Below are 27,618 nucleotides of genomic sequence, written 5' to 3'. Positions count from 1 at the left end.
GTGGATCGATGCCTAAAATATCACATCTATCAATACATGTTTGACGTTGTTGAGTATGAATACTAGAAATATATATTTGATTTTTTTAAAAAGACGTAGCACTCAGAAGGTGGACATACAGTGTATATCTGATATATTTTACAGATTATTCCTATATGCTTTAACTTAGTGTCATCATCCCATGTCTTTCCTAAGCCTGCAGTCACACCTTAATGGCTCTCTCTCTCTGTGTGTGTGTGTGTGTGTGTGTGTGATTCATTGTGTGAGTGGAGACAGGTGTGCTAGAGTCAGAGCAGAGCTACGCCAGCTGCACCGTATCTCAATCAAGACCTCTTCAAGTACTCAGCGTCACCACTTCCACACCTCTGCCTCTACTTTTGTCTCAGTTGGTCTGTGTGTCTACTATGTTGTCGCCTCAGCTTTGTATCCCTTCCTTGCATTCACACACTTGCCAATTTCCAGCCCAACTCTCAGCCCCAGTTTCCCAGTTTCTAACCCAACCTTCTCCAATTGTGCCTTCCCTTTCGCCAGCCTTCAAAATAAATTTGACCCAAATGCCTTGTCTCCTTGCTATTGGTTCACTAGCTCAGTCCTAATGCTTGCTAGGAGGTAACTGAAGACAAAGAACTTTTTTAATATCTTAGGTATTTTAGTTAGATGCCACTAAATTCTACTATTAACTGTGTAGTTGCAGATTGCAGCTCCCCACCCAGAGCCAGTGTTTAATTGGTCTGTTCTGGGTTACTGTAGAGACATGATGGACTTCATGTAAGAGGACATGTGGTGTTTGTAGATATAAAAGGTTAATTCTAAAACAGAATAAGCATAATATTTTTTTTTTCAGGTGGTTATACACTACTGAAAACATAGTTGTGTATATTTTCCATTTCTGCCATTCTGTAAATGTAAATACTTAATCTGCCACTGTCAGGCAGGTACAAGCAGTGACAATGTAAGGTAGTACAGGCAGTGTTAATGAATTCCTTGGCCAAATTGAACTAACATTTCAGGTAGAAGACACTAGACAGAGGTCAGGCTTCACTACACTGCAATATACTGCACCTGTTTCCACAGTTGCCATCGTAGTCTAATAAAACAGTGAATGTATGTTTAGCTCATATCTATGCGCACCTGCATCCGGGTAGACCACACACATAAATCAGATTAGTAATCTGTCCTTGTCCTCCTCCACAGCAGAGGCACCCATTAATACTTCATTTCATCTCTGCAGTGGCGAGCTTTTCTAGAACAACCAAAGGTGACAGCCACACAGTTTCTGGGTGAGAAGCTAAAGAAGCTAACTTTTTTTTCTAGCCTGCTCTCTGATTGACAGGCATGGGGAAAGCAAGCAAAGCTGTGGAGTCAGACTGAAGAGATGGAGAGAATTGATCCACACAGGTTTAAACTCAAGGGATGGAACCCCACGGGGTAACATAGCTTTCTTATGAAACAGCAGGAAAAATATTGCATAGCGCCTTAACCTCTACTGTGTATATTTAATACCACGTATATCAATTTTATACTACTCTGCTTGGGCGATGCAAGTGTTTGATATATCATGCACACACTTTCAGTGAAATAGAGTGACTGTTTACAATCCATTAATTCTTTAAATACCCACCTAAGTCATGAGGTGTAGATAACGCTTAGAAGACATGTTAATGAGGGATATTTAAGTAATCAGACATCTTAGACGGACAGTGGTGGACTTGATCTATCTAAGATTCAGGGGTGAATAAATGAAAAGGGCACCCTACAGGTCACTTTGTCATGTTCATCTTAGAGATCTTTGTAATGATCAATATGTGCCATAACATAACCACTGAAAGGGATTCATTCTATACTGATTTTAAACAACATGCATTAATAGGATGGAAATCATTCTTCATGTAGCCTTCATAATGCAGGAAGTTTTTGTTAAGAATGCTTCCTGTTTTTTTTTTAGTACTGCCTCACCTTCTATCCATACTATTCCCTACATTCACAGCAGGAACCTCACAGTGGAACTGAAGTGTCTTCTGCTGTCTACTTGAGCAATTAAATATTGATTTCCTTGCTTGAGGACCTCTGTGATACAGTTGCTGACAGACAGGAGATGGTTCTACCTTCACAGATGTTCCACCTATCCAATCCGTAGGGAGCCAAATGAAAAACCACCTGCTTGACAAAGAGTGGTGTGGGGCGGGGGGGCATCTGAGCATCTGATGGAAAGCACACATCTTTCATAGCTTTGACTTGAAATGTCCAGCAGCTGCTTAAATCACTTAAGCATGTTTCCATGGAGACCACTGGAGTGTGGATATACGGTATGTTTACCAGACAAGGTATAAATGTTTAGATTAATAATTGATGTGTAAGAACGAGCACAGTTTACAAACCACATTTGGATGAGTTACATGACTTGAATCAGAATTGCACTAAAAATATAATGGGCCATGGTAGTATAATAGGCTTTAAAACAAGTTGTGGTGGTGAGGATATACGTCTATTTAAGCGTGTGTATTCAGGTAAAGTGCTAAAGTCGAAAGAGGAATCACATGCTGCTACCACAAACGTGTGTGTATTACATGTTAAATCTATTTCAGGTTAGTGCCAACCAACTTCAGCCTGACATGCTACAGCGACAAGTAGCATAACAAAATGCCATAGTTTAAGAGATCTATTTAAATAGTATGCTCTGGATTCAGTGTGTTTTTGAGACACCAAATTTAATTTCCCATTTCTGAGTGTTTTCTTGATATTTAGTCAGTGTGTTTATACTACAGGGCATTGTTGGGTACCTCCCAGGAAATGTATCTTAATCAGGAGAGACTTGAATCGACACATTTATTGACATGTGTACAATAAAGTGGATAATGTGAAAAATCTTTGGCAATTAGACTCCATCCTAACATGATATTTAGAGGGGTTTGTGATGGAGTCTAGACACTGGTTGTGGTGGTGAAGGGATGAAAAGAATGCTGAAGATCTTGATATGATTAAGGGTCGATTTCTGATGAGCATAAATGCCCATAGACACAACTGAACATACAAATACACATTTTACAGTTATTTGCATGAAGGATGTGGACATTAAGAAACATTTTGCACAAAGTGTCATGCAGGTATAGCTGAGTAAAAAACAAGCCCTAATGATAATGAAGAAAGAATAAACAGTCCATATTGTGGTGTAACAAAAACTGCCAATATAGTGGAAATATAACATGCACATCAAAATAGATGGTTAAAATAGAAATAAGTTGGAAGAGGACTGCATATATTAGAGCTCATATTGTGCTAGAAGACATACATCACTAAAATATAGAGTTGATATATTCTAAAAAAAAATACCCCAAATCTCTAATTTCTGAGCCCTCACTACCTGGATCTGCCATCAAATAATTTCAAGCAGCATCCCAGAGCCAACCGATTTTAAAGAGGAAAATAAACTCATGACATGTTTTGCACAGCATGTCAAAAGTTTGAGCTGTGCAGCAACTGCCGCAGGCATTAACATTTGCCTATAGCATACCTAAGCTGTCATCTTGTCTGTAAACTTCATGCTTTAAAAAATGAAATTCCTACTACATATATATTCTTACTACGTAGCTATATATATCATTATGACTGACACACATATGGAGAGAAAGTCTGTTCAGAACCTGCAACCTGCTAGTTGTTCATTAATTAAGACATTCAGCTTGGTGGGAGAATGGGTTGCATGCTGCTTATTCTAAATTATTTGGTCAAACTCATAGTGGCAAACAACTCTTGCAATAACTGATGAATTTTAACATTAAATGCCTGAGTGAAAAGGTGGACTTTTTTTCATATTCATGAAATACTGCTGATGTATCTGACAGTTTGTGCTAACACACCTCATATCAAGTATGATAACAGAAGCAGAACCCTATACTTTTCTCCTGGCAAGCAATCTGTCTGTGGAGGCTACTTAAGAAACTATTTGTATCCTATGAGGTGCTGGATTACAGGATTTGCATTTTAAAGGGTGTCAGTGATGACAGCTGGAGGAAACTGGTGAATTCAATAGTAGCAGTGCAATAAATGATCTGTTATGTGAGTCAAGCTCAGTAACCTAAATGACATACCTACCCACCACAGATCCTCTAATACCTACATGAGACTGGCTATTACCCTGCAGCACTGGCAATATTTATATCACATCTTGTGTATGTGTAAATGCAGCACTGAGAATACACCTACAGTATGTATATTACGGCATTAAAATGTGCCATGTAATGTGTGAGCTATACCAGGCCATTTTGTGTTTGTTCTCAGAGACTGTTTTTCCCAAAACTAGCAACAAAAATGTCCAGTGCTGCAATAAACTAACGGCCATCTGAACCTATTTTGCTTGTTTGTTTTTTTTTCTTTTAAAGCTTTTATCTATAATGCACTAGTTAAACAGATTAATGTTCCGGCTGTGGGGTGAAATTATTCCTATAAAGTGCAGCAGGATTATTGCACTGGTCAAATTTCCCTCTGTGTGCCCAAAGTGCAACGATGGCAGGATTTCTGGGCAGAAATAATAGATTTTGTTTTGATCTCTTGAGCATGGAGTTGTCTCTCCCAGGGGCATGCCAGGGTTAAACTCTGATCTGTACACTGTGACTTGCTCAAGGCTGTGTGTGTGTGTGTGTGGTGTTATTAAAAAGAAATATTGCTTCATAAAACCCTGCTGCGCTGCAGCAATGACTCCTGTTAATGCAGGCTGCTGCTGGAGTATGTCTCTGGGAGGGGAAATCTGTCTTTTTTCATCTGTCCTCTGATTGCAAAGCCAATTAGTGTTAAGCATGTGAACCCATGATCCTATGCATCAAAAAGATTGAAAGACACCTTGGAGAGAAATGTTTACTGGTATTGGTGCTTTGAACATTTCAGCTGGTCTACTCATGGATTGGTGTAATGAACTTTGATAGAACAGTGCCCATTGTTAATACAGACTAAAGCATCCTTCTCCACTGGTCATTTGCAATGCAGTTTGCAATTAAAACTGTCTGCGGTGGCCATCTGGACATTGGAGGACTGAGAATGAACAAAGGACACTTTACCCTTGAGTCCTAATGGAGGAAAAAATGTTGACCTGAAGAGTTTTTTTTATATTTTTACATTTATGGAAATGTAATGTAGAGTTTCTTCAGCTCTTTTTTTTTCTCTTTCTTTTTTTTGTTCTATACTTAGAGACTTAGATCATCCTATTGGTCTAAGAAACTTTTTAAATGGCAGGAAGTTAGAATAAAACTTAAAATATTTTATTATTCCAGGCATTTTTTTTTTTTAACTTCACTCATCTCGGGATCACTCTGCTCTGCTAGGTAAAAAAAACTTGGCGCTTTTAGTGTTTTATTTTATTTTATTATTTTTTGTAAACTGGAGACGTATTCATGCAGCAGTAGTCAACAGTCAGCGGAGTTTCAGAAGCCCGGTAGGTGGCAGTGAATGTTCTCAGGTAGGGGAGGGCAGGTTGTGGCTGTGGTGGTGGTGGGGGGGCGTGTGTTCCTCTTGCACAAGCGCTCCCGTGTTGTTGCGTAGTCTGGAAACCTGACGTGGAGAGCAGCCGTGCAGTGAGTGACAGAGTTGTCGGCAGGGCAGACCAGAAAGTGCCTGTGGCCTCGCGCTCCCCCCCTCTCACCCTCACCCACACCCCATCCACCACCACCCACCGCCCCCTCGCTCGCTCGCTCGTGCGCTCCTCTCCGGACCGACACAAACGCACGAGACTGGCGACACGCTCCGACACCGGTCGGCTGGCCGCGGCTGACCCGAGGATCCCACTTTGACGAACAGACTCGGGGCTCCGCTGGCAAGAACAAAAAAAAAAAAAAGGTGGAACTAAAACTACATTAATTGACTTGAGAGAGATGCACTGGCAGCATGGCCAAGTGGTTCAAGGAGCACCTAGGATTCAAAACTACCAAAGCACCCCCTCCGGCGCCTCCAAAACCGGACTACAGACACTGTCACACCGGTGTGCCCGGTGCGCCTGGCTACCAACAAACAAGCTCCGGGGCCACCTTCCCGAGCCCCGCTCAGCCGGACATCCTCGCTGCTTACAAACTACAAAAAGAGCTAGACTTCGAGGACCCGTACACTCCAGGTGGAAATATTTCCTTCGGCCCGAGCTCGAACACTGTGGGGTCTCCGGATATCAAGTATGTGTCACCAAAACACCGACTTATCAAGGTGGAAACAATCGAAAAGAGCAGCCCAGCTCCGGGCGGCGGTGTCACAGTCACCCAAGCTGTTGCTGTCGGGAGTGTTAAATCTCCGACCTCACCTCCCCCGGACCACGACAACAACAAGGAGAAGGTGGGTGAAGTTTTAGTCTGTGGTCGAGGTGTAGAGCAACAAACTCTGTTGCTTCTTAACTCTCCTATAGACTGAAATATGTCCCAAAGAAATAATAATAATAATAAAAAAAGCTGTTATCCTTAATATTTAGTCTGGCAAACATTTATATTTGAGGCTAGTTTTCTTCAAAAATAAAACACAAAACTGAGTTATCTTTTTTTTTTCTCCAATAAGGAATGAATCGTTACAACCGGCTGAACTTGTTATCACAGCCCGCACAACGTCTGTCCACGTGTTGCGACATCCACCTCTGTCTAATAACTAACCTGCATTACAAGGAGTGCTGTGGAGGGAGCAGTCCATACACTGTGTGTTCACACAAGGCTCAATATCACAGCAGATATGCCACAATACTGAAAAAAAAACATGCTTACTATGTGACAGTAAACTTGCTGCAGTACGAAGGTGCTGGCAAACTCTGCTCTGCTGGGAGAAATGTTATGTGTGCCCATCTCTATCAAGCAATGTGATCTAGTCTTATTCACAGTGTTTCTAATTGAGCTTTAATCTAATCTTTTTTTTTTTTAACTAGACAGATCAATTTAGTTAATGTTCTTTTTACAGTGATGCCTGCTGCCTTAGGGGGGGGGTTACTTGTGATGGGTTTATGGATATATGGCTCTAATTTGAGTTTCTCTTGGCGCAAGTATAACGACACAAACTTCATGGCTTTTTTTTTTTGTGTGGCTAATGCGTGGAGCTGGTTGCACACTTCACATCACTAACGAAGTGAATGTGGAGACAGACAAACAGGCAGAATTCATGTAGGATTTGCCTTGGAGCTCACTGTCATGCCCAGGCCTCTTAGGAATCCGTACACACCGTGTTCATTTAGAGAAACCTGATATGTTCAATGTCACTGAGGTTAAGGACATACCGTATGATGAGTGCGATCCCTCTAAGGAATGTTTCAGTGTCTGCATAGCTCATGTACAGAGAAGAAGGCACGGTCCTGTGAAAATACACACTGCGCACCACTGTTTCCCCCCGAGATCACGCCTCAATCACAGCTGCGTTCCGAAATTTCTTGTGGTCGTCTTGATTTCACCTTAATGTTACTTCCTCCTCCTCCAGTGTTTTCTTTCGCACCTGTCTTTGTGATGTGTGGCAAATTCGCAGTTGGTTTTGGGTTCAACACTTATTTTTAAAATTTATATTCCACAGTGTCTGCAACCTGTCACAGGAACGGTGTCTGAAGAAAGACGGCATTTTTTTTTTCTCACCCCAGTTTTGATCACACAAAACACAACTGTAGCTGTCATCTGTATTTCCCACATGATCTCAACACAAAGATCAGGAAACACGTGAAGCTCATAAAACTATCTTCTGTGCCATTGTTTGTTTTCTTTAAACTGTCAGCCTCTGTTTTCAGGAACTTGGTATGCAGGTTGAATAATCATAAAGCTATCTGTTATATTTGTAAAACAAGCAGGGAATCAGAATTTACAGTTCTCACCAGGCTCTGCAGCTGTTCAAGCTGATTAAACAGATTATTGTTGCCTCATGTTAATTGAAGCTTATTTGCCCCCCCCTCCCCGCCAAGTTAGGAATACAGTTGCTTCCGCCCCTCTTCTTTCTCCCTCATGTGCACATATGGCTTTAACAGACAGACAGGCAGATGATTGCATAGTATGTTTTAAATACCTCACACCTACCACTATGAATGATGTTATGGACGAGCTAAATCAGTACTGACAGCTGCTGGGCTTAAGCAATATGCGCAGAGAAGGGGTTTAAAGGTTTTTTGTCAGGTGCTGAAGGCTAAATGAAAATGGTGTAGCAGTGGAGAGGGAGGTGTGATAGAGAACAGATAATACTGGTGTTTTTTTTTTTTTTTTTAAATATATATATATATATATATCTGTCGTTCAGGTTGTCCTCCTCACACTACCCATGGTGGTGTACGCTTACAAACTGTAAATATGTGCCACCCTTAGAGTTTGTTGCCATCTATCTCGCAGAGTATTAAAAAAAAAAAAAGCTTGCACCGACTTGAAAATTGTCTGAGCTTTGTAATCCATCACAGTAATAAGTAAGCCTTCATTTAGTTTCGTAAAAGTTGTCAGTTTTACACTTATTATAAACATTTTGCTGAGTTGAGTTGTTTTCCCTGCATAGTAGGGCGGCTGTGATTTGGAGGCGGGTCGTCTACTAATCAGAAGATCGGCTGTTCGATCCCCGGTTCAATCCCCTCCAGTCTGCATGTCGAAGTGTCCCTGGGCCCCAAATTGCTCCCAAAGGCTGCGCCATTGGTGTGTGAATGTGTATGAACGGTTAGCTCCTAAAACTGATGAGCAGTTGGCAGCCAATGCCATCAGTGTATGTGAATGAGATACGTACTGTAAAGCGCTTTGAGTGGCCAGAAGACTAGAAAGTACAGTCAGTCAGTCACACCATAGTGTACTGTCGGTCACCTGATCCCCTCAGGAGGAAAGGAATGTTGTTCCAAAAGAACATGTTGCCTCTTTGTTACATATTTTTGGTTGAACAGTCAAAAAATGGTGTACATACACTAAGTACATCACAGTGTGAATGTGGTTGAATAATTTGCAGAAAAAAAACAACAACAAAAAAACATTGAGTGCTTCGAGTGTTATGGGGCTTTATGTTCAAACTTTTGTGAGGATTAAAGTTTATCTGTAAGCAAAATATTTATTTTCCCACTGTGGCTGGCTGTGATAACTGTTCCTTGTTAGAGGGACTCTCCAGGTGATTTTAAAAGTGCTGTTGGTGTAGGATTGTCTCATTATATAGACACGTGTTGTTGCAAACTACTGTTTGCAGTTTGTTTCAGGCTCTCTACCTCCAGGCTGGTGTTGAAAGTGTCTACAGTTTACAATATTTGTTCTTGTTTAGTGAATCTTCATGTTGAAATAATCTTGGAGCAACTTTTCTCATTTCCTTTTTCACAATCTGTGAGACATCTGGACAGTGTTAGGGGAAAAAAAAGTGTATTTCTGGCTTGCAGCTCACACATGGACAAACACATACATGGGCATCAGTGCGATAGTAAATGGAGTCTTTCTAAGTGCAACGACTAAAAGCTGACTGTTGGAGACTGAGCAAAAAGCACACCGGTGTCTTAACAGCACTGCTTGGTTACATTGATGTTTTAATTACTTGACTCATGAATGCTAATTATATCACTGCTTACCTAATGCCTGAAATGCCAATAGCAGCATCAAGTGAGTTTTCCCCAGTCCATTTCTATTCAGCACGCTTCCATGGGGGGGAACAGCAAGATAAACATGCAGTGATATACTATCTAATCTGCAAAATACAATGTACGTGCCACAATTTCATAGGCGTCCTATTTCATCTAATGGAGTTCTGTGTTTTTCATGCCAGTCTTCTAAGAGGTGTCACTTTATTCATAGGATTTAAATCCGTCTTCTTGGAGCTTCATTTTGATGCAGATTGTTACTTGTAGTTTGGAGTTTTCAAGGCATTGTGATGTATTTCGTGTTAAATGATGCCAAGCCCTTCATGGTAGAGTGAGTTGAGGGAGATGATCAATTATCATCCTGCCTTGGAGCTAATTAAAGGCCTCATCTCCCAGCTCATCGCTCTACTCAGCACTAACCGAACTTCTCTCAAGGACATACGAAAGTGATGACGGCCTCCACTCGGAAATGTGTAAACAAAAGCAGCAGTGCGGAGATGACAGGCTGCCACAGTCCTTGTGAAGTGCGGGCCCGTCATCATCACTATCTGTCTGTGCACCTGGAAAACTGCTGTTGCAATCTAACTGCTGTTGCAATCTAACTATGGCTCAGGGTCCTTTGACTCAGTGCCTATCTATCTATAGAAACCTACATTTGGATCAGAAGCCCTGACAGTTGTTGAGGGATCCAACAGAGACATCTGGATTAACACATTTCCTCTGTGCTTATTTTTCCACATCTCCTCCACATACTTTTTTATAAGACCTTGCTCAGCATTTCAGCTGATTATGCTGGAGGTGGAAAGTCATGGTTATCTCTACCTTAAGGCTCCGTTTTGATCCCTGTGTGGTCTGTTTGTCAGTTAGCAGGATTTAACCAACAAACACACTTTTAGTAAAATTAGGATTGGGTGCAAGTAGTGCCACCATGGGGCCATTTATAAAGCACTTTCTATTTTGGCTCACAACTCGTTAACTGCAAGCCTTAGAAATAAAACTTCCCCCATTTTCTGAATTCTCTGGTTTGAGAAAAATCACAATAGAACCTGCCCTTTTCTCCCTTAACACATTTTTGGCATTTTTTATTAGTCACCATTCCTACAGGTAAGAACAGAGCTCTTGCAAGGATGATGAAACGTTAGTGTTGCATTAGTGAAGTTTTTTCATCTTTTAGTCTTGATATGCTGTGAAAATTGAACCAACTGATGAGGTAACCTAAATATTCATACAATATAACTGACGTAAAGGAGACAGGACAGGTGTAACCTGTTTTAATCTGATCAACATTTCTCAGCAGTAGCATCTCCAAGCATGGGGAATGGGCAATGTTTAGTGTTGTATTAAACTTAACATGGATTTCAGCTGTAGCAGACTCAGTATCCGTCACATGTAGCTGCCTGTCTCTGGAATAAAGATCAAACAAACAAAAAAAATGTCACATACAATGAATGCTAGCGCACACAAAGGCAGTCATGCTTCAGTGTCATAGAATAGATGTCGACTTCCTTCCTTTTGTCCCTCGCGTACTTTTGAGTCCAGATCAGATTAGACTTGAGATCGTGTATGCATGTGAAAGAGCTGAATTACATCATTAGACACACCTACCAAGCTACAGTCTACCACAGCGTGGGTAGATCAGGCTTGTTTGACAGGCCCGTGGATTACAATGCCTGTAGAGCATGGCTGAACTCGACTCGGCTTCATTTCCCAACAACTTGAATATCCTCTATTGGCCTTTCACCCTGGCACTCCAGACATCAGTGGAGTTTTATAAATGCATCCCACCGGCCTTTCAAGCTCTCATCTCTCCCAGTGATAGGAGAAATGTCAAGCACTAACGTCAATATCAGCTGGCTCTGTGAGAGTGGTTTTCTTCAGGGAGCCAGAAAATGGATGAAAACATCAGAGCCCATCATGTTTTGTTATAGCCCCCCTTTTAAGTGCAGTTCTCTAAACTTCCTGAATCAGACGGAGGCTGGTGAGGTTGATAGCAGGTTGGACTGGATGTCAGAGTGGAGCAGTTGAGGTTCTCTAGTCTACAGTTACACAAACCTGTTTTTTTTGCTCTTTGGCTGAGTAAACGTCATAGTGTTGGACATAATGTCATGTTTTCTTACTCAAATTATTTAAAACGAGGACACCTCTGCACACCTTGGGTTACACCTCTGGACCAGTAATGATTTCAAGTCATTTTCCACCACTGTGACAATGTGATACCCAGGATGAAATAATCACCAGATTGGTGTGAAAGCTGTGTTGTTCATGTCTTGGATTTTGCAGCTGTTGTTTTTCTTAATCATGCTCAGTAGTGACAAATTTGTTACCGTCATTGGTGGCTCACATCTTCGTGTAAGTAGATGATTATTTTGATTATTTTGATAAACAGTGTAAAATTACTAAGACAGTGTGTTGCTATGGCTACTCTGAGTCATGACAGTAGTCTAGTCTAGACTGTGATATTGTTGGCATGAAGTACCAGGCACGATTGTGAAATCTTTGTTTCCAGTATGACCCACTCCTCACTGAGGTGTTAAAGAATGTCATGCATTTCCTGAACTATTTTAGGCATCTAAAACATTTCTCAGAGTCACACGAGCTAGTTAAAGCCTACAAGATATTCAGCTTTAATAACCCGCTGGATAGAATGCAAAAAAAAGAAATGTTCTTTTCATGCCAACACATTTTTTTTTTTTTTTTAATGCTTTACTGTCCATGACAACAGCGCACCACAATGGTTTCCTGTGACCTGAATAAGAATCCTGGAAGGGTACTTTGAAAGGAAGGAAGGAGCACAGAGCCTAACGGCATACATGCTTAAGCTCCGCCTCTGTGGGGCAGGATGAAGTCATCCTGGAGTGGAGGATACTCTGGAAGACATAATGTAATTCTCATTCAATTGAGTAACGAAAGGTTTGGCTTTTCATCAAGATGTCATTTTGGTCAATCCACAAATCCTATTACATTTACATGATGCTGTAATCCAGCATCATTGAGTGTAATAACTAGTCATGGTTAGGTTTTATATACAACCATCCCACCACATGTGCTTGAAAGTTATAGGTCTTGGAAACGATGGCCTTTAGCCATTGTTTGCTCATTCTCTCCCCCCCCCCTCCATCTGGGAGCCTTCTTTTCAGTTTAAAGAGTCCCGACGGAGTCTGTTCTGTTTGTTGCTCGATTTGCTTTTTCTAGCTTTGCACCGGAACATCAGTCACATGATTCCACCAGGTCACAATTAGCCTGAAGACTTGTGCTGCAGCTATGGCCGCTGGGGAGTTGTAGACACATGGCTCTGTTTTGCTTAATGACAGTGTGTGTGTATGTGTGTGTGTGTATGTGTGTGTGTGTGTGTATGTGTGCCTGTGTGAGTCTGGAAAGAGGGAGTCCTGTTGGGCAGGGGAACATCGCACAACGATTAAAAAGAAACAAATTGAACCCTAAGCCTGCATGCTTTTTAATGCACAAACGGAGAATCTGCATGACGTATTCAGTAGCTTTGCCCTCCCTCAGTAAAAACTATGCAAATTTCAGCAGTAATCAAATAGTCATTTTTGCATCTAAATTCAATACAGGGTAGAGATTACAGAGATCTGATTTGCCTTTTCATCTCCTGCAGGCTGTTGTTTTTGTGTCACGCTGCAGGAGGCAGCCAGACTTCCGCTTCACGAACAGAGCTGCCCTGTGATCTGAGTGCCCACCAGGAAGCCGAACACTTCCATTTTTTTTCTTAGTGGGTTTCCAGAGTTTCGTTTCATTGCTCTGTGAATGAGAAAAGAGTGTACCAAATAATTTTCAGTCTTTTGTAATGGCACTCACAGGAGGTTCACATTATACTGTTTATTTTTATTTTTTTATTTTTCACAGTTAAAATGAGCTGCTATTGTGATAGTAGCCTGGGTAGAGAAAGAAAGCTACTATCTGCAGTTGTTTGGTGGAAAATAAGGAATAGCTTAGTTGCTCCAGGATTAAGGAAGTGCTCCCTTCCTGACAGGAAGTGTTTACAACTTGGTGACATTCCCTTTTTAACTTGACAAGTCTGTGCTCGCCCCTCTGTGTAGGCTGGCTGCTGCTCGCTTGCTAAAATGTTACCAGGGTTAATGTTCTCGGTTGTTTTGACACGAGCACCCTAGATGTCGGAAATGGTGACAAATTGTGACGGCACATAGCTGTTGCATGCTCCACTGAGAGATGTGTGGCAACGGAATTGTGATTGTCCCTCACCCCTCTTAATATATAGCCTCTCCAGCCTTTTGCTGTCCTGCTCAGAGAGGTGGGAAGCCACGTAGCAATGGCAGTGGTATGGGACTCCACCCTGCGCGCTTGAACTATTGTCAGTGTAGGCGACATGCAGGGACCTCATTGCATCCTCACCACACAGAGGCTATCTGAGGCCACAGAACTTCCAGCCTCAATCAAGACGTCCTCACATCAAAATCTGTAGCTTTGTTTACAGCCTAACTGTGGCTTGTTTTTCTCCCTGTTTCTATAAATCACCCCCAAAATCAAAGCTTCCGTCCCAGTGGATCTCCTCATGTTGTTTCATGAGGCCCTACTTTCCTAATTGTGTCATTTTTTTATGTTCTAGGAGCCATGATAAACAACTGTTTGTGCCTGTGTGTTGAGGTTGCAGCGTCACGTGGGAGTGAATTGCATGTCTGCAGTCAGCATATTTTTTTACTCGTTGCAACCAACTGCCTCATTCTCAAATTAAAAACGAAATCAGTGTTTTCATAATAATTGTAATTGTAGCGTTGAGGGAAATTTGTGTAAGCTATGTTGAGGACAAATTGCTCATTCAAATGGATTTGGGATTACCATATTTTCAACATTCCATTGTAGCACCTGAATTATTTTCAACTCTGCACCACTAAGTGTATATACCAGAAACACTGCCAATAAATCTATCACACAGGGATGGGGGCAGAGGAAGGAAATTGGATTTTGTCAAGCGTGCCGTCAAGTACTTAATCTTGAATATCTGTCGCATATTAAGAGCACCTTCATAGGGTGCAAATCGCGGCCTCCTCCCCTTTCTACACTGGAGGCCTTAAGTGGCTGTGTGGAGTGTGTTTCAATGAATGAGGTCCTTAGGGACAAGTTGCAGTGTTTTTGTGCTTCACTGCCTTGGGTTCTACAGGAGGATGCAGTCATTCGTCAGCAGATGAGGGCGGCCTGAATAGGAATTTATTGAAAAGTAAGGTTGCATGTTTAGCTACTTAAAATTGTTGAAGCCGCTAGGAGATTTGTTCAAGTGTGTGTGTATATTAGGGCTGTCAATCGATTAAAAAAAATTAACTAATTAATCGCAAAAAATTCTGTAATTAATCGCGTTAATTCTTTAAAATTAATCGACAAAATTAACGCGTTAAATTTTGGCACGCCGACATCTCTCTCTACTCATCTTTTACTCCTCATTCTCTATCTCTCTCTCAGCCCACATGCGGCAAGGGGGCCATCTAGTTTTCTTAAAGTAATGTTTGTTTGAAGGATTCCAATGACACATCTACTTTCTTTAAAGCCTTATTGATGTTACATGTAGGCAAGTAGATCATTGAGCAGCTCAGATGGATTGAATGTGATAATTCAAAACCATAGTTTTGGCACTATGACCCTTTTAAAATGCACAAAATGTTTGACTTTGGCGATGTTTCAGGTAAAACTTCAGCATAATACTGACATTCAGCCAAAACTGATTGCTACTAATTAGTGCTGAGGCTTGTGTACATGAGCAAAAATAGTACATTTTGTGGACACACTACAGAGAACACTCATTAACACTTTTAAGACTGATTAATACAGTTATTATAGTGAATCTATTGGTGATTTTATTATTTCTTTTTAATTAAATTTATTTTTGTCTATTTAACCTTTGTATGTATGCATTTTTATTTGATGTTTTATCCATCTTTATCTTGTGTACATTTATGCATTGGTATACACAGTTTGTGTCATGTGTATCGTTCATGTTTCTTGAAAAACTAATGAAGAAAGTGTTAAAAGACAAACTACATATTGGTGTTTACCAAAGGGTACAGAAGAGATAAGAGAGGCAACAGATCTGATGCCGACGAGTCCAGCCGTCTCTGGACAGAATGCTGCTTGGGGACGTTCAGGATACTGTGGTATACACAGGCCATTTTTTCGGAGAGGAAGAAAAAGTAATTTGTGTGGAGCTTCAGTAACAAAAGAGAAGAAATAACATAAGAAATTATGTAATTTTTTAAAACTTTACTATTACATAAGGTCTACTCTGTTAACGCGATGTTGTCATGACTACAGTGTGTGAGAGGTTTAATCAGTTGTAGGTGTTTATTTGCACTGATATAAAAAAGACATATTTAATACAGAGTTATACAAGTTATATAATAAGAAAGATTAGACAAAATGGCAGAAGATGATCCTATTTGTAACTCTGTGTAGGTGTAAAGATTTTTTGAGCACTTAGGGAAATTTGTATCAGTTCTTTCTTGATTGCCTGGGAGTATATAGGCTACTCTAAGTCTGATTTGAATGAGCATTGGTAATGAACACTAGACATCCTACTTCAGCATTGATTGAGACCTCTTTACCTCGTGTGTGCATTCTGCAGTTCCTGTACACACATCCCTCATTTGTAAGTGCACTCTGTGCATCTTCAATATATTTGATATATAACAGATATGACTTGTGAGTGAGCTGAATAGCTTACCCACAGTATACTGGACTATAGGGGTCATAAAAGCCTCATGATGAACAGCAACCCATAGTCATATTGGTGATTCGGGGACTCTCCAGGTGTGCATTACGCGTTTTATGTCTCTTTCCATTCATTGCCATTCAGAGTGCACTGTTATGCTTTGCTCATGTTTATCCTGCTAAAGTGTGGTGCATCGTATCAGTGTTGCAGTTGCTGCATCTGGAAGCATTCCATGCAAACCATGATCAACAACAGGCTAAATCGGTTGTTGCCAAAAGAACCGGCTTCACCCCGGCTGCCATGCGAAAGCCGCCCCACATGAGTTAGAGTGCAGAGATCTGAAGAACCAACATTTAATGTGGTCTGAATCTTAAAGGGGGGGCGTAATAAATAAGTCGGCAGCCAGAAGTCAACCGTTCTTTGAACAGTGCAGATGTCGCTGAAGGAGACACATGTGAAACTGATGGCTGAGCACATTGATGTGCAAAGGGGAATGCTAAATCTAATCCTTCAAACATATACAGTAATCGCACAAACACTCTGAATCCTGAGCTTGCTGGTGGTCATGTTAAAGAAAGCGCACTTTTGAGGCTGAGTGGTTATGAATATAGAAGGGAAGTCTGTTTTCCAAGTAATCATCAGAACATACTGGACATGTTTCTAAGAGGTGTGTGCATGCTTTGACCTTATCTATGAAGTCACAAGATGTTTTTGTTCATTCACAATTCACAAAACTTCCTAACACTGCATTGCTACTTTTGAATGATTCTCCAACAACACTTTTTTTTTTTTTTTTACTTCAAGTGAATAGCTCTTCTCTGGTTTGTTGACTGCGGTAGCTTGTAACCGATTGTGACAAGGCATCTTTATAGCAAATATAATAATTTGATTAGCTACCTTTTCAGACTCCTAAGTGGGCCTTTAGTGGAGACACATTGCTCGACCACGCTCACAGAGAGCAACCGTGTTATTTAGGAAACATTTCAGTAAAGTTTCATTAATGTCAAATCTGCGTGGTGGGAAATGCACTCCTGCACCGTCTCCCCTTTAGAGGCGATGCCAGTTTTCCATCTGCCTAATCTGTTTGGGAGATATAGAACCCAGCAGGGCTCAGTCTTTTCAAGGGGCCTTCAATGAATTGTAACCAGATTTGTGCTTGCTCCTTTAGAAACACAAAAGTATCTTATTGATAGTAAATGCATCATGTCAACAGAGAAGCTGTGATCATTTCTGCTTAAATAAATTGCTTTGAGTGCCGTACAGTGTGTTCTTTCTTGAAGACTGTGGCCAAGTCATCTTGGGATGACTGCGCACTGCACACACAGCATTCAGTCTGTGTTTATAGACAAAGATAAGGTGGAGGAGCTATCGGTAGAGGCACTTCAATGACGCTCAGTTTGCTGAGTTTGGCTTTTACATGAACATTTGAACATTTTTCCATCCATCACGAGTAAACATGCTCTATGCATGGCAGCTCTCTTCTCTACAAAGATAAAAAAAAAAAAAAATCCCCTTACTCTGGCCTCCCTTTTTAAAGTGGCTTTCTGCCCTAACAAAAATGGCATGTTTTTCTTTTTTTGTTACACTAAAGAACAAAAGAGCAAAAGCAGCAAAAAAACAAAAAACAAACCTTTTGAAATGCCTTAATCCAATTGAGCTGCTAAGCACTGAGTTGTATTAGGTTATCAGTGGCTGAAATCCCTCGTGGCATGAGACATAAATCACACACGTCAGTCCTTTTTCCTTTTTTTTCTCTCCTTCCTCATTCTACAGCCTGCTGAGTTTTCTGGCGGTCTCAGAGGAGCTTCAACCTTGACGCATTCAATCCTTCCTGGACCAGCCATGACATTAATATTATGCTCCTGTCTATACTAATTTTTTTCATGTTCATCTGTGTACGCGTCTAAAGGTGTTTATCTGGTTATTGCCTGGTGAAGTCATTACTCTCGTATCATATTGCATTTGCTTCTGGTTGTTTATAGCTCTAAAACACCAACACTGGACATGTAGTTCAAAATGTGAAAAAGAGAAATGTACAGCCTATTTTTCTAATGATTCTAACCAAATTTCCAAGCGTGCTCAAATTTCAACTAATGGAGTTTCTGAATTTTTTATCCTTTTGCTTCTGATTATCCAGCCGATACATTCTCTCTCCATTAAGGGTGTAGGAGGAGAACTCTAGCCCATATTTTCTCACTTCTAATGGAAGATCGGGGCCCAATGGAAATGTAATCCTACAAACTCAAGCATCGTCTAACATTGAGCCAAAGTGGCAGGTGCCTGTTATAGTCTCCCACCTTCGCTAATGTTCCCCCCTCTGTTCCCACTGATTTGAAGTCAGCTTCATCACCTGAGAGCCGCAGTGCATTTCAAGAAATCTGTTGTGAGCTGCCAGATCTCTGGCAGGTCTGGCCAACCTGGGATCTGAGCTGTGGAATGAAAGTAATTGAGTGAGTTCTGTCTCTATGCTGCAGACCAGTAAAGGACCCAGCTACCACGGGGACACGGCCTAAGCCTGATGTGAGATTCATATAAGCTTACAGCGCAGCTTAGTAAAGACCTGATATATCGAGGCACTGTAGTCTTGCGCTGAGAGGGAATTTTGCTTTCATGACAAGTGTGGCTTGGCTGCAGTCCTGACACACCCTGGCATGCCACAAGGCAGATGGTGTGTCCCCAGGCGCTGCCGCCGATCTCTAACACCCCTCGCCTCACAACCCCATGCTCCTCCTGCTGTCGAGTAGTCATTAGTGCAGTGGGACAGGAAGGACACATTGGAACAATTTGGAAATATTAACCACCTCCTCCACTCATGAACTAGGCTACAGCGGCTGCATGATGGCGCCTTACGGAGGCAGTTTGTTGATTTTAAATAGTTGAGATCCAATCCCCAGATGCCCAGGAAGGATCTGTGTAGGCTGAAATTAATAACATTGTTGCCGGTTAATGGGTGACAATAGAGTACTGTGGATATACACATTACTGGTTTGTAAAGTTATGAATGTGATACACAGGGTGGGGCTGATATTGACCAAAGTTGTTCAGAAATTCTCCCTTGATAAAAAGACACTTCCTTTACAAACAAATCCAGTTAGTCATCTACATCACCGCCTTCGTGTCGAGATATGTTGTAACACATTTGCCACTTCATTCTGCCATGACCAACTTTGTTGTGTTTCATTTTCTATTCAAAGGTTATCAGGCTGGTAACTGGTTTGTCATCATCTTAAATTAGCTTTTGATGGGAACTTGATTGTCCCTGCTAACTGGAACATGAGACAGGTGCTGAAAAGAGCTTTTATTGCCCAACTTGGAGCTAAACATACGCTTGCCTGGAAAGTGTAAGTGTTTTTTTTGTGTTTTTTTGTGTGTTTTTTTTTGTGTTTTTTTTGTAGTGTTAGCTGTTTAATGACAAGCCTTTGCAACCTTATTTAAGTATATTAGGGCACAGAGACCATAATTAAGATGTTCACAATGTTAACGACTGCAGATGTATTCCTAAAATCAGACAAACAGAATTTTAAATGAGAAATCTTGATTGTAGATACTTTCAACTATGCCATAAATTACATTTTGTCTTGAGGTGTTTTTTTGTTTTCCAAAACAGACTCTTTTGAAGTTTAAATTATGAAAAAGGGTTTTTCAAATACTGGCTCAGCCGCTGCAGAACGTAAGAAGAGAACAACTAAGAGCCACTTGTGACTGATTGCTGATTTCTGTTTTTCCATCCAGAGTACCCACAGACCAATTAGACTTTGATTTAGCCTGATTTTGATTGTTTGGGATGGCAAAAAAGACACATACATTAGAGTTCAAATGAAGTGTTTTACCCTCTCTGCCCTCTAGTAGCATGCTACTTCAGACATTACTAAACCAAAATTTCCACACCATAAATATTAAACATTGTGGACCACAAGGTTGTCGGATAATATCATGCCCAAACTAAAGACCGAGCGGAGTATCTGTGTTTGAGTCTTGAGGTTTTTATCCGTGATTGCGTTTAATCCCAAGACATCCCTTTGTCTGATGCTATCAGGAGTTTCCATCACATAGCCCACCCTTTATTTGTCCTCCATTATGTCAACAGGAAAGGCAAAAGATGATGTCATGTTTTTGGAGTGGCTCCACACATAACTCAATAAGTGATTGCCATTATTTCCTGAAACATGCCCAAACGTCATCCTTTGGCTCATGAAGGTGCGTGTCCTGGTAAGGTGGTAGAAGTTTCCTTTACAATATGTAAACTACTTCTGTCATCTCAAGCTGTTGAAAAGAATTTAAGATACAGCATTTGGAGTGTTATATCAAATTTGTGGGCTATGGTCTCAAACCTCGAGCCACTCTGCTACAGTATGTGCACCGCAGTCAAATAGGCACTTCATCCCTCCCATTTAGGTGATTCATATGTTTTTTTTTTTAGTGAGGGTTACTTATTCTTAAGTTTGGGCTGTGTTTGCAGTGACTGAGGTGGGTTTGGCACCCGCTATGATTACTGATGGCTGAGGTTCTATGCAACAAGGTGTGAGGTGGACACTGTGGCTGTAATGCATAATTTTCAGACAGTTTCAGGGTCTCTGGAGCCACAAAGATGTTGCTCATCTGAATTGCTGAATTTTGATTAAACTTGTGAGCGAAATATGTATATTTATGTGGCACAAAAACAAACCAGGACAATGTTTGTATTGGATTTTTCCCCCTGCTTGAATTCACAGAAGCAAAACATTCAAGGAACCCATAATTATGCTGTGGCAGAAAAAAGTCCTAGTTATTTTTCCCAAAACAGATGGAGAGGGAATACTGAAGAAGGCGGATTCAACACACAGTAGCTGCTATGAAACACATCCGTGGTACTTACTTCCTTTGCTATTATTGCCTAATCCATGTATAGCGGAGATGAGCTGTGCAGGAATATACCTGCAGCAAACGGCTTACAAATGATCCCTAGTGAACCTTCCACCATTTAACACATGAACTTTAGAGAATCTTTTTATAAAAAAATCTCACACTTGAACACTCGAACGGTACTGTGAAATGTCGGTGCTTTCCCAGCTGAAAAAGATATCTGAGTTTGAAGAGTATATCTGTACATTTTACTTGCTTCCCTGAGGCTTGGCAGGTGTGTGTGTGTGTGTGTGTGTATGCTTGTGGATTTCTCACGGGTGGCCCGCATATGGACTAAACTTCTGGGAAGCGAACTCTCTCTGTGGCAAAGATGGACAGTGGTTGTTCTCCGGAAAACTAGCTAGGTGGAGGCACAGCACGGCAGGCATGAGGCTCGGTCCACCTCCAGTCTGCCCCGCCCGGCCCCATCCAACAGATGAGTGATGAGCTTGTTTATAATGAGACCAAATCCCTTCCTGTTACACATGACTCATAGGGTGTAGTGCCAGTCATGTACGTGTTTACATGCTTCCTTAGGTGTATGCTTAAGCGTTTCCTTATTTGTTTGAAAACCTTCCCTAAAATGTTTCCAAGTTACACAACATATAGTGCCCTTCTTCTCTGCCCACTGATTTGTATGACTGGACTATCAGGAGCCTCAACAGAGAAAAAGTCCATTTTCTAACAGCTGGCCCAAACCCCTGCTGTCACACCCCCTCATTAGATCCAATGTCCAAGAGGGCAGATGGCTCAGATGGGAATTTAATTCCTTTCAAAAGGAAAATCCTTACTTTTGAAGCTGTGTCCTGGTGATAGATGAAGGGAATATTTCAAGAAAACAAATATCCCCCCAAGGCACTATAGATGCAGACCGTTGCTCTGCTCCCTAAAGGTTTGAGCAGTATTTCTGGGTCTCGGGACATCCACCTAATTGCCATCTACTGCACAAAATGCTCAGCAAAAGAGCAAGACTGCAATTAGCCGTGGCTCACTGCCAAGTGGGCATAAATCTGCCAAATTGTTTCTCTTAAGAGAGTTGAGCAGTTGTGGTCATCTTTCCTCTACTTTTGCAATGTAGGCCTGTCACTGGGCTATCATATAATTAGGCAGACCAGCAGTAGCAAAGAGAGCGTGCTTTAAGGCTAAAAGCTGAGGCATTGTGGTGGTGTGCTGAAGCATACAGAGGTGGAGTGTCATTTATGTGTTTCTCCCTTTTTGTCACCCGGCCTGCGTCAGTGGATATCACTGGGTCCTGTCCTGGGCCGCAGCGGTATCTGTCATACAACTCGCCTGACGCCTAACCCATGTTGCAGGGAGTGTTCAACAGAGCAGCAAAAGAATTCCCCCTTCGTGCTGTTTCACTTTTTTCACTCCCTCCGTCTCACCTTTCTGTGTGTTCTTTTTTTTTTTTCTCTCTTCTCTCTGCAGCTCATTATCCTTGAAGACTATGCGGACCCTTTCGATGCTGAGCAGGCTGGCGGCACTCAGACCATTACGGAAAAAGTGACAACTGAGAATGATGGCTACATGGAGCCATATGAGGCCCAGAAGATGATGGCAGGTAGATCAACACTTTCATCATTTTTCTAAGATCTTTATTTTATTATATCACCCTAGCTATCTCTATCCACCCTCACACCTTGAGGCAGGAATCGCAGGTAGGGTGACAAATAATTGATTTGTGTTTATGACTCTGTCCTGGTGGAGCATTAATTAATATGCAGTGTGATTTGGCCATATGTTTCCAAGCAGGGAATTAATGATAGAGGCTCAGGGGGTCTAATGTCACTTCACATGACAGGTGCAGTAGAGCATAATAACCTGTGTGTCATGAAAAACATTTTTAAAAGCTTTGCTCCCACAAATGACAAAAACCTGTAGGCCTACGTGATTAAAAAAAAAATCACACCTCACAACTATAGCATCAATTTAAATGTTTTTCTTCCACTTAACAGTGTGCATGTGGAGGCAGCCACTTGCTGGGATTTCCAGGAAGGCTTTTTTTTTTTTTTTTTTTTTTTTTTTGTGCGACAACAATAGCTGTGTGCTAACATAAGAATTCAGCCGGACCACATTCTCCACTCAGCTTTGTCACAGTGCACATTCATTCTGTGGCTAAGGGAGCACAGCAATGACAAAGAACGAAGAATGTGCAGAGAAAAGAGGAATTATGAAAAATGTGGAGAAAACAAAACATGTGGCAGCTGTTTTCCTCTCTTAGATCTTAGTACCTAAGAAAGGGATGTTTGTGTAACTGTCAGACCTCAAATTGATGTTTCTGGAACTCGGGTGACTACAAGATATCAGTATTTAGGCCTTGATATACTGACACAGTCTTATCATCTATAGTATACTTGTACTTCTCACCATCCCGCACACAAATACGAACACACACACACACTCTTCTATTGCTCCCACAAAGGCAGGACATGAATGTCTCTGTCCCTCCTCAGCAATTTTCTTTTAATGGGCCCCCAGACAATCGCTTGTTTTCATCTGTCTTACTAGTTTGACCTCTGGTCCAGTCATTGCCTCAGCTGAGTACAAAAACTCAAGATTTATCGCCTTACTCAGGTGGAGGAAGCTGTAAAGGGGGGGGAAAAAAAAGCTTTTGTGGTATCACTTGAATCTTGAACTTATTCCAAGTTTTTCCTGTGCTCTTTAAGTTCAACCCGACACAGTTCTTGCATTTGTCTGTATTGGCGAACTAAACTATGCTGGCAGCAACTGTCTGTTTGATCTGATGAAGCCTTCAGTTTTTTTTTTGTTGCCGTTTCTGGTTGCTCTTTTCTTTGAAACCTGAAGTGGTTTTGTTTTCCGGTTCCATGCTTTTATCCATCACATCTATTGATTGCTATTTTTTTTCCTGCAGCGTTGACTGAGGGTGTTGTTCTAAATAGAGCTGTTAGTGGATTTATTTGGGTCTTCAGTCATCCTTTTAATATTCATAATGATTTATTCCATGGATGAGTGCCAGTTGTAGTTATCCCTGTATTGGAAAACTTACAATCTATATCAATGCGCAGTTGTTAAATTAGATTTTATTTTTCTAAGCGATCGACAAATAATAGGTGGTAATACAATCCCTGAATTCCCTTTTCAGTTTCTTCTGGCCAATCCAAACACACGTTTGGATCACCCAAACCTATTCTCGAGCCCTGCTTTTGTCTCTAGAAAAGATGCCTCTGTGTGCATTTAATTGCTCAAAGACAAGCAGTGTTGTCTGGTTCTGGTTCTTCAGATATCACCAGTGCAACAAATTTACATTTATTTATTTTGGAGCACACGTTTTGCTGTTTGCTGTCCCATTTGTTAAAAAGTGGTTGCCACTGATGGTGATCAAAGGCCAAGAACTGCCTGCCAATTTCTCAAAATGGTTACCTGGCAACCATTGCTGTCAAGTTTTATTGGAAAATCTAAGTGAATTGAATTGCACGTTTCATTATTGGTAGCCAATATGTTGGTGATTTTCTTTCAACATTTATGTAGAAACATAGAGTGTGAATGCTCTTTCTCAGCAACACAAAATCCACACATGCACACTTCCAGTTCAGCCCCACTGGTGCAGATGGGGGCTAAGTGCCTTGCCCAAAGGTAGCTAAATGATGTAATGAGGATCAGGTGCTGCTCTTTCACTTTCTCCCTCTGTGCAAAGCCAGATGTGTGCAAATAATACATCAGTGTACTGACTATGGATATAGAGTAATTGCTGCATCTCTCATTCTGACAGCATATCGGCCAGGCAGAACTGCACACACTTAGATGGCTAAAAAGGAGAGAGAGGAACCACTGAATGGGCTGCTGCTCTGAAGCAAAGAAAGGACAAAACCACTCATGTGAAGCTAGAGGCTTGCATCTCTCTCTGTCTTATTCTGTCACCATTTTTTTCTTCTTCAACTCTCAGACTGTTGGATGTAAAAAGCTGCAGCTTTAACAAGCTCTTCTCAACACTCGCTTTCACAGATGGGTGCAGATGGACACAAAACCCCAAACATGACAACTAGGGTTATGAACGATAAACTGATGTGACCGGATATTTGGTTTAACAAGTGAGAGATAAGGCTGCGTTGGTAGCAGCCTCCTCAGTCGATACGAGTTAGCCATGAATTCCTAGATGAATCGGTTGTAGAGTCATGGATCAGGTATCGCGGGAATCGGCTGACACACTTTTGGGAAAATCCACTGGGCCCGTTCGCAGCGCGTTGCCTGAGCGTGGCATATTTGGTCCGTCTTGCATGCGACTTCAAACCCCACCGGGAGCATTTTTCCAGTGTATGTTTTTCTAAATATTCTTCTACAAGTGTAAATATGCTATGTAGTCAATTAGTTTCGCTTTTTATCTGTTTTTACGACCGGCAGTTTGCATGGGATATTTTATTTTGAAAATCCACCGGATTCTCTCCAACAAATGAGCAGATTCAGCAGAATTTTTTTGGTCCATGTCTAAAAATAAATACATTGATATGTGATTATGATGTTGTTCTTTTTTTTATTTTATTTTTGCCAGTGCCATAAAGCAACAATGCTCGGAGATATGTGGTCTTGTATCGATTCGTATCGAATCGGTCAGTAATAGAAGTATATCATTTTTGAATCGCATCGTAACCTGTGTATCTAGATGCGTATCGAATTGTTTATCACAGAGAGATGTGCAACCCTAATGACAACACGACAGAAACTTTTGTATTCACGGCTTTCAGAGCAAGTTTTTTAATTTACCACCAGCCAAATTTTTATAATCTATAAAAGGGTTAGTCCACCGCCTCATAAACCAGACTTTAACTTCGCAACTTGTAAAATTTAAAGGTGTGTAGCAGAGGGTTTCTTATAAAAAGTGTTTCCAATTAATTCTCAGAAGCAGACTGAGAATCAATCAAGCTGTCTGACATTTTTAGTTTGTCTTCACGATCTTTAGGTTTCACGTTTCAACACAAGATTTACTTTGCGCTTCTGTCTGCTTGAATGTCACTGAACAGAAACACACACACACACACACACACACACAGTTGCTGTGCCAATTCTTAATTCCTCAATCAATCAATCAAAGTAATTTAATACTCTGTATCTGCTGATAATGTTATTCATAATTTCCTACATAAGAGGCTGTGATATTTATCTTACATATCAACTTGGGACATCACTGTTTGTGGTTCATATTTCCATGTTTTCCTACACACGCAGAAAAACACTTGCATGTCCTAACCTCAAGGATTTGGCCACCTTGTATTGGTATCGTTTGTGTTGAGTAATCAGTAATCAGCAGAGATAAGGGGGTGATCAGACAGTAGGTCCTCTGTAAAGCAATAGTAACTAAGATGAATGATTCCATGGATTAAAAAGTCTCCATAACAATGTAATTTACATGAGGTACTTCGACAGTTACTAAAAGCAAATTATGGCAGTATAGGTTGTAAAAAAAATTGGACTGTATATGTTTAGAGCCTCCTATAATGTCTTACTCTTGTTGCTCCAAAACTGCAGTCCCCACTGCAGCTTTCCAACAAATTGCCCAAGAACCACCAGACACTGGATGTAGAGAGCACATGAACTGCAGACAATACTATTGCTGTCAGGAGATTATCTAAACAGGTTTTTACATGGTATTGCTGTTGTAGGTTACTTAAACTGCACAGATTATTACATTAATGTTAATTAGCTTAATTTGTACAATGACTCAGACTCTGACATCATTGAACAGCACTGCATGAAGTCAGTCTGTACTCGTATGGTGATTAGTAAATGCTTTTCACACTCCTCCCCGCTCTTCCATGCATTTTGCAATTTATGAGCCATTGCTCATGAGCCGAGTTAAACAACCTGATTGATTATTATGCTTTACTATCCATTCACAGCAAGCATTGTTACAGGAAGGACATTCAGTTTCTTTAGAGACGAGTGGACAAAAAGCTTGTTGCACAAGAAAAGCCACTGGCCATTAACAGCTAACTTTGTCCCATATTTTTATTCCATTCATTGCTCATTTTTTGCCTAGAAATGTATAAAATATGAAAGAGGATCTTTACACATCTGATATTTAATGTCCACAAGGGGAGGAAATGAATTTCAAGGCACACTTCTTTGTGTTCCAAGTAGCACTTCCTCCATTGTTTTCATTCCTACAACGAGAATTCAAAAACCTGCAGACCAAAATGAGACTGCTGCATAATGCATAAAGCCTCGCACACATTCGGTTAGGACAAAGTTAACAATTAACCGCGTTGCTTTATTATTAAATCGTAGGAGATCACGTGTTTATAAAGAGTGACTTCTTAAATGTCTGTGAAAAGTCTGAAGACCGGATGTTGTCTTGAAGATACAATTATAATCCCTTGATTACATAACATTCACACCTTCAGCACACAAACACATACACTCGACCACATAGTGGGAGGTGTGGCATGGACCTGAGGCGAAAAATGCCACAGCCGTTTACATAACAGAGGGTGCACTCCTGCTGCTTGTATGTATGTGTTGGCACGCATGCTGTCATGCTGTGTGTGTGTGTGTGTGTGTGTGTGTGTGTGTGTGTGTGATGTATTCCCCATGC

The 27,618-nt window shown here is 41.1% G+C and overlaps 1 protein-coding gene across 6 annotated transcripts in view; it reads left to right on the top strand.

The window, feature by feature from the left end:
* The first annotated feature begins 5,411 nt into the window (after positions 1–5,411).
* Positions 5,412–27,618, top strand: part of shf (Src homology 2 domain containing F) — a 96,254-nt gene continuing 74,047 nt past the window's right edge. For 3 of the 6 annotated variants that reach the window (XM_019278884.2, XM_010744371.3, XM_010751882.3), the window contains exons 1-2: positions 5,414–6,309; positions 22,500–22,632. In XM_019278884.2, the coding sequence (XP_019134429.1) occupies positions 5,875–6,309; positions 22,500–22,632 (568 nt within the window). In that variant the 5' untranslated portion in view covers positions 5,414–5,874. Of the gene's footprint in view, positions 6,310–22,499; positions 22,633–27,618 lie in introns of all 6 variants that reach the window. The other 3 variants (XM_019278883.2, XM_019278882.2, XM_010756976.3) reach the window with 2 other exon arrangements.

This window comes from Larimichthys crocea, chromosome VIII (genome assembly GCF_000972845.2).
Source record: "Larimichthys crocea isolate SSNF chromosome VIII, L_crocea_2.0, whole genome shotgun sequence".
Lineage (NCBI taxonomy): Eukaryota > Metazoa > Chordata > Actinopteri > Sciaenidae > Larimichthys > Larimichthys crocea.
The sequence above is the reverse complement of the archived record's forward strand: the minus strand, read 5'-3'. Positions and strand labels throughout refer to the sequence as shown.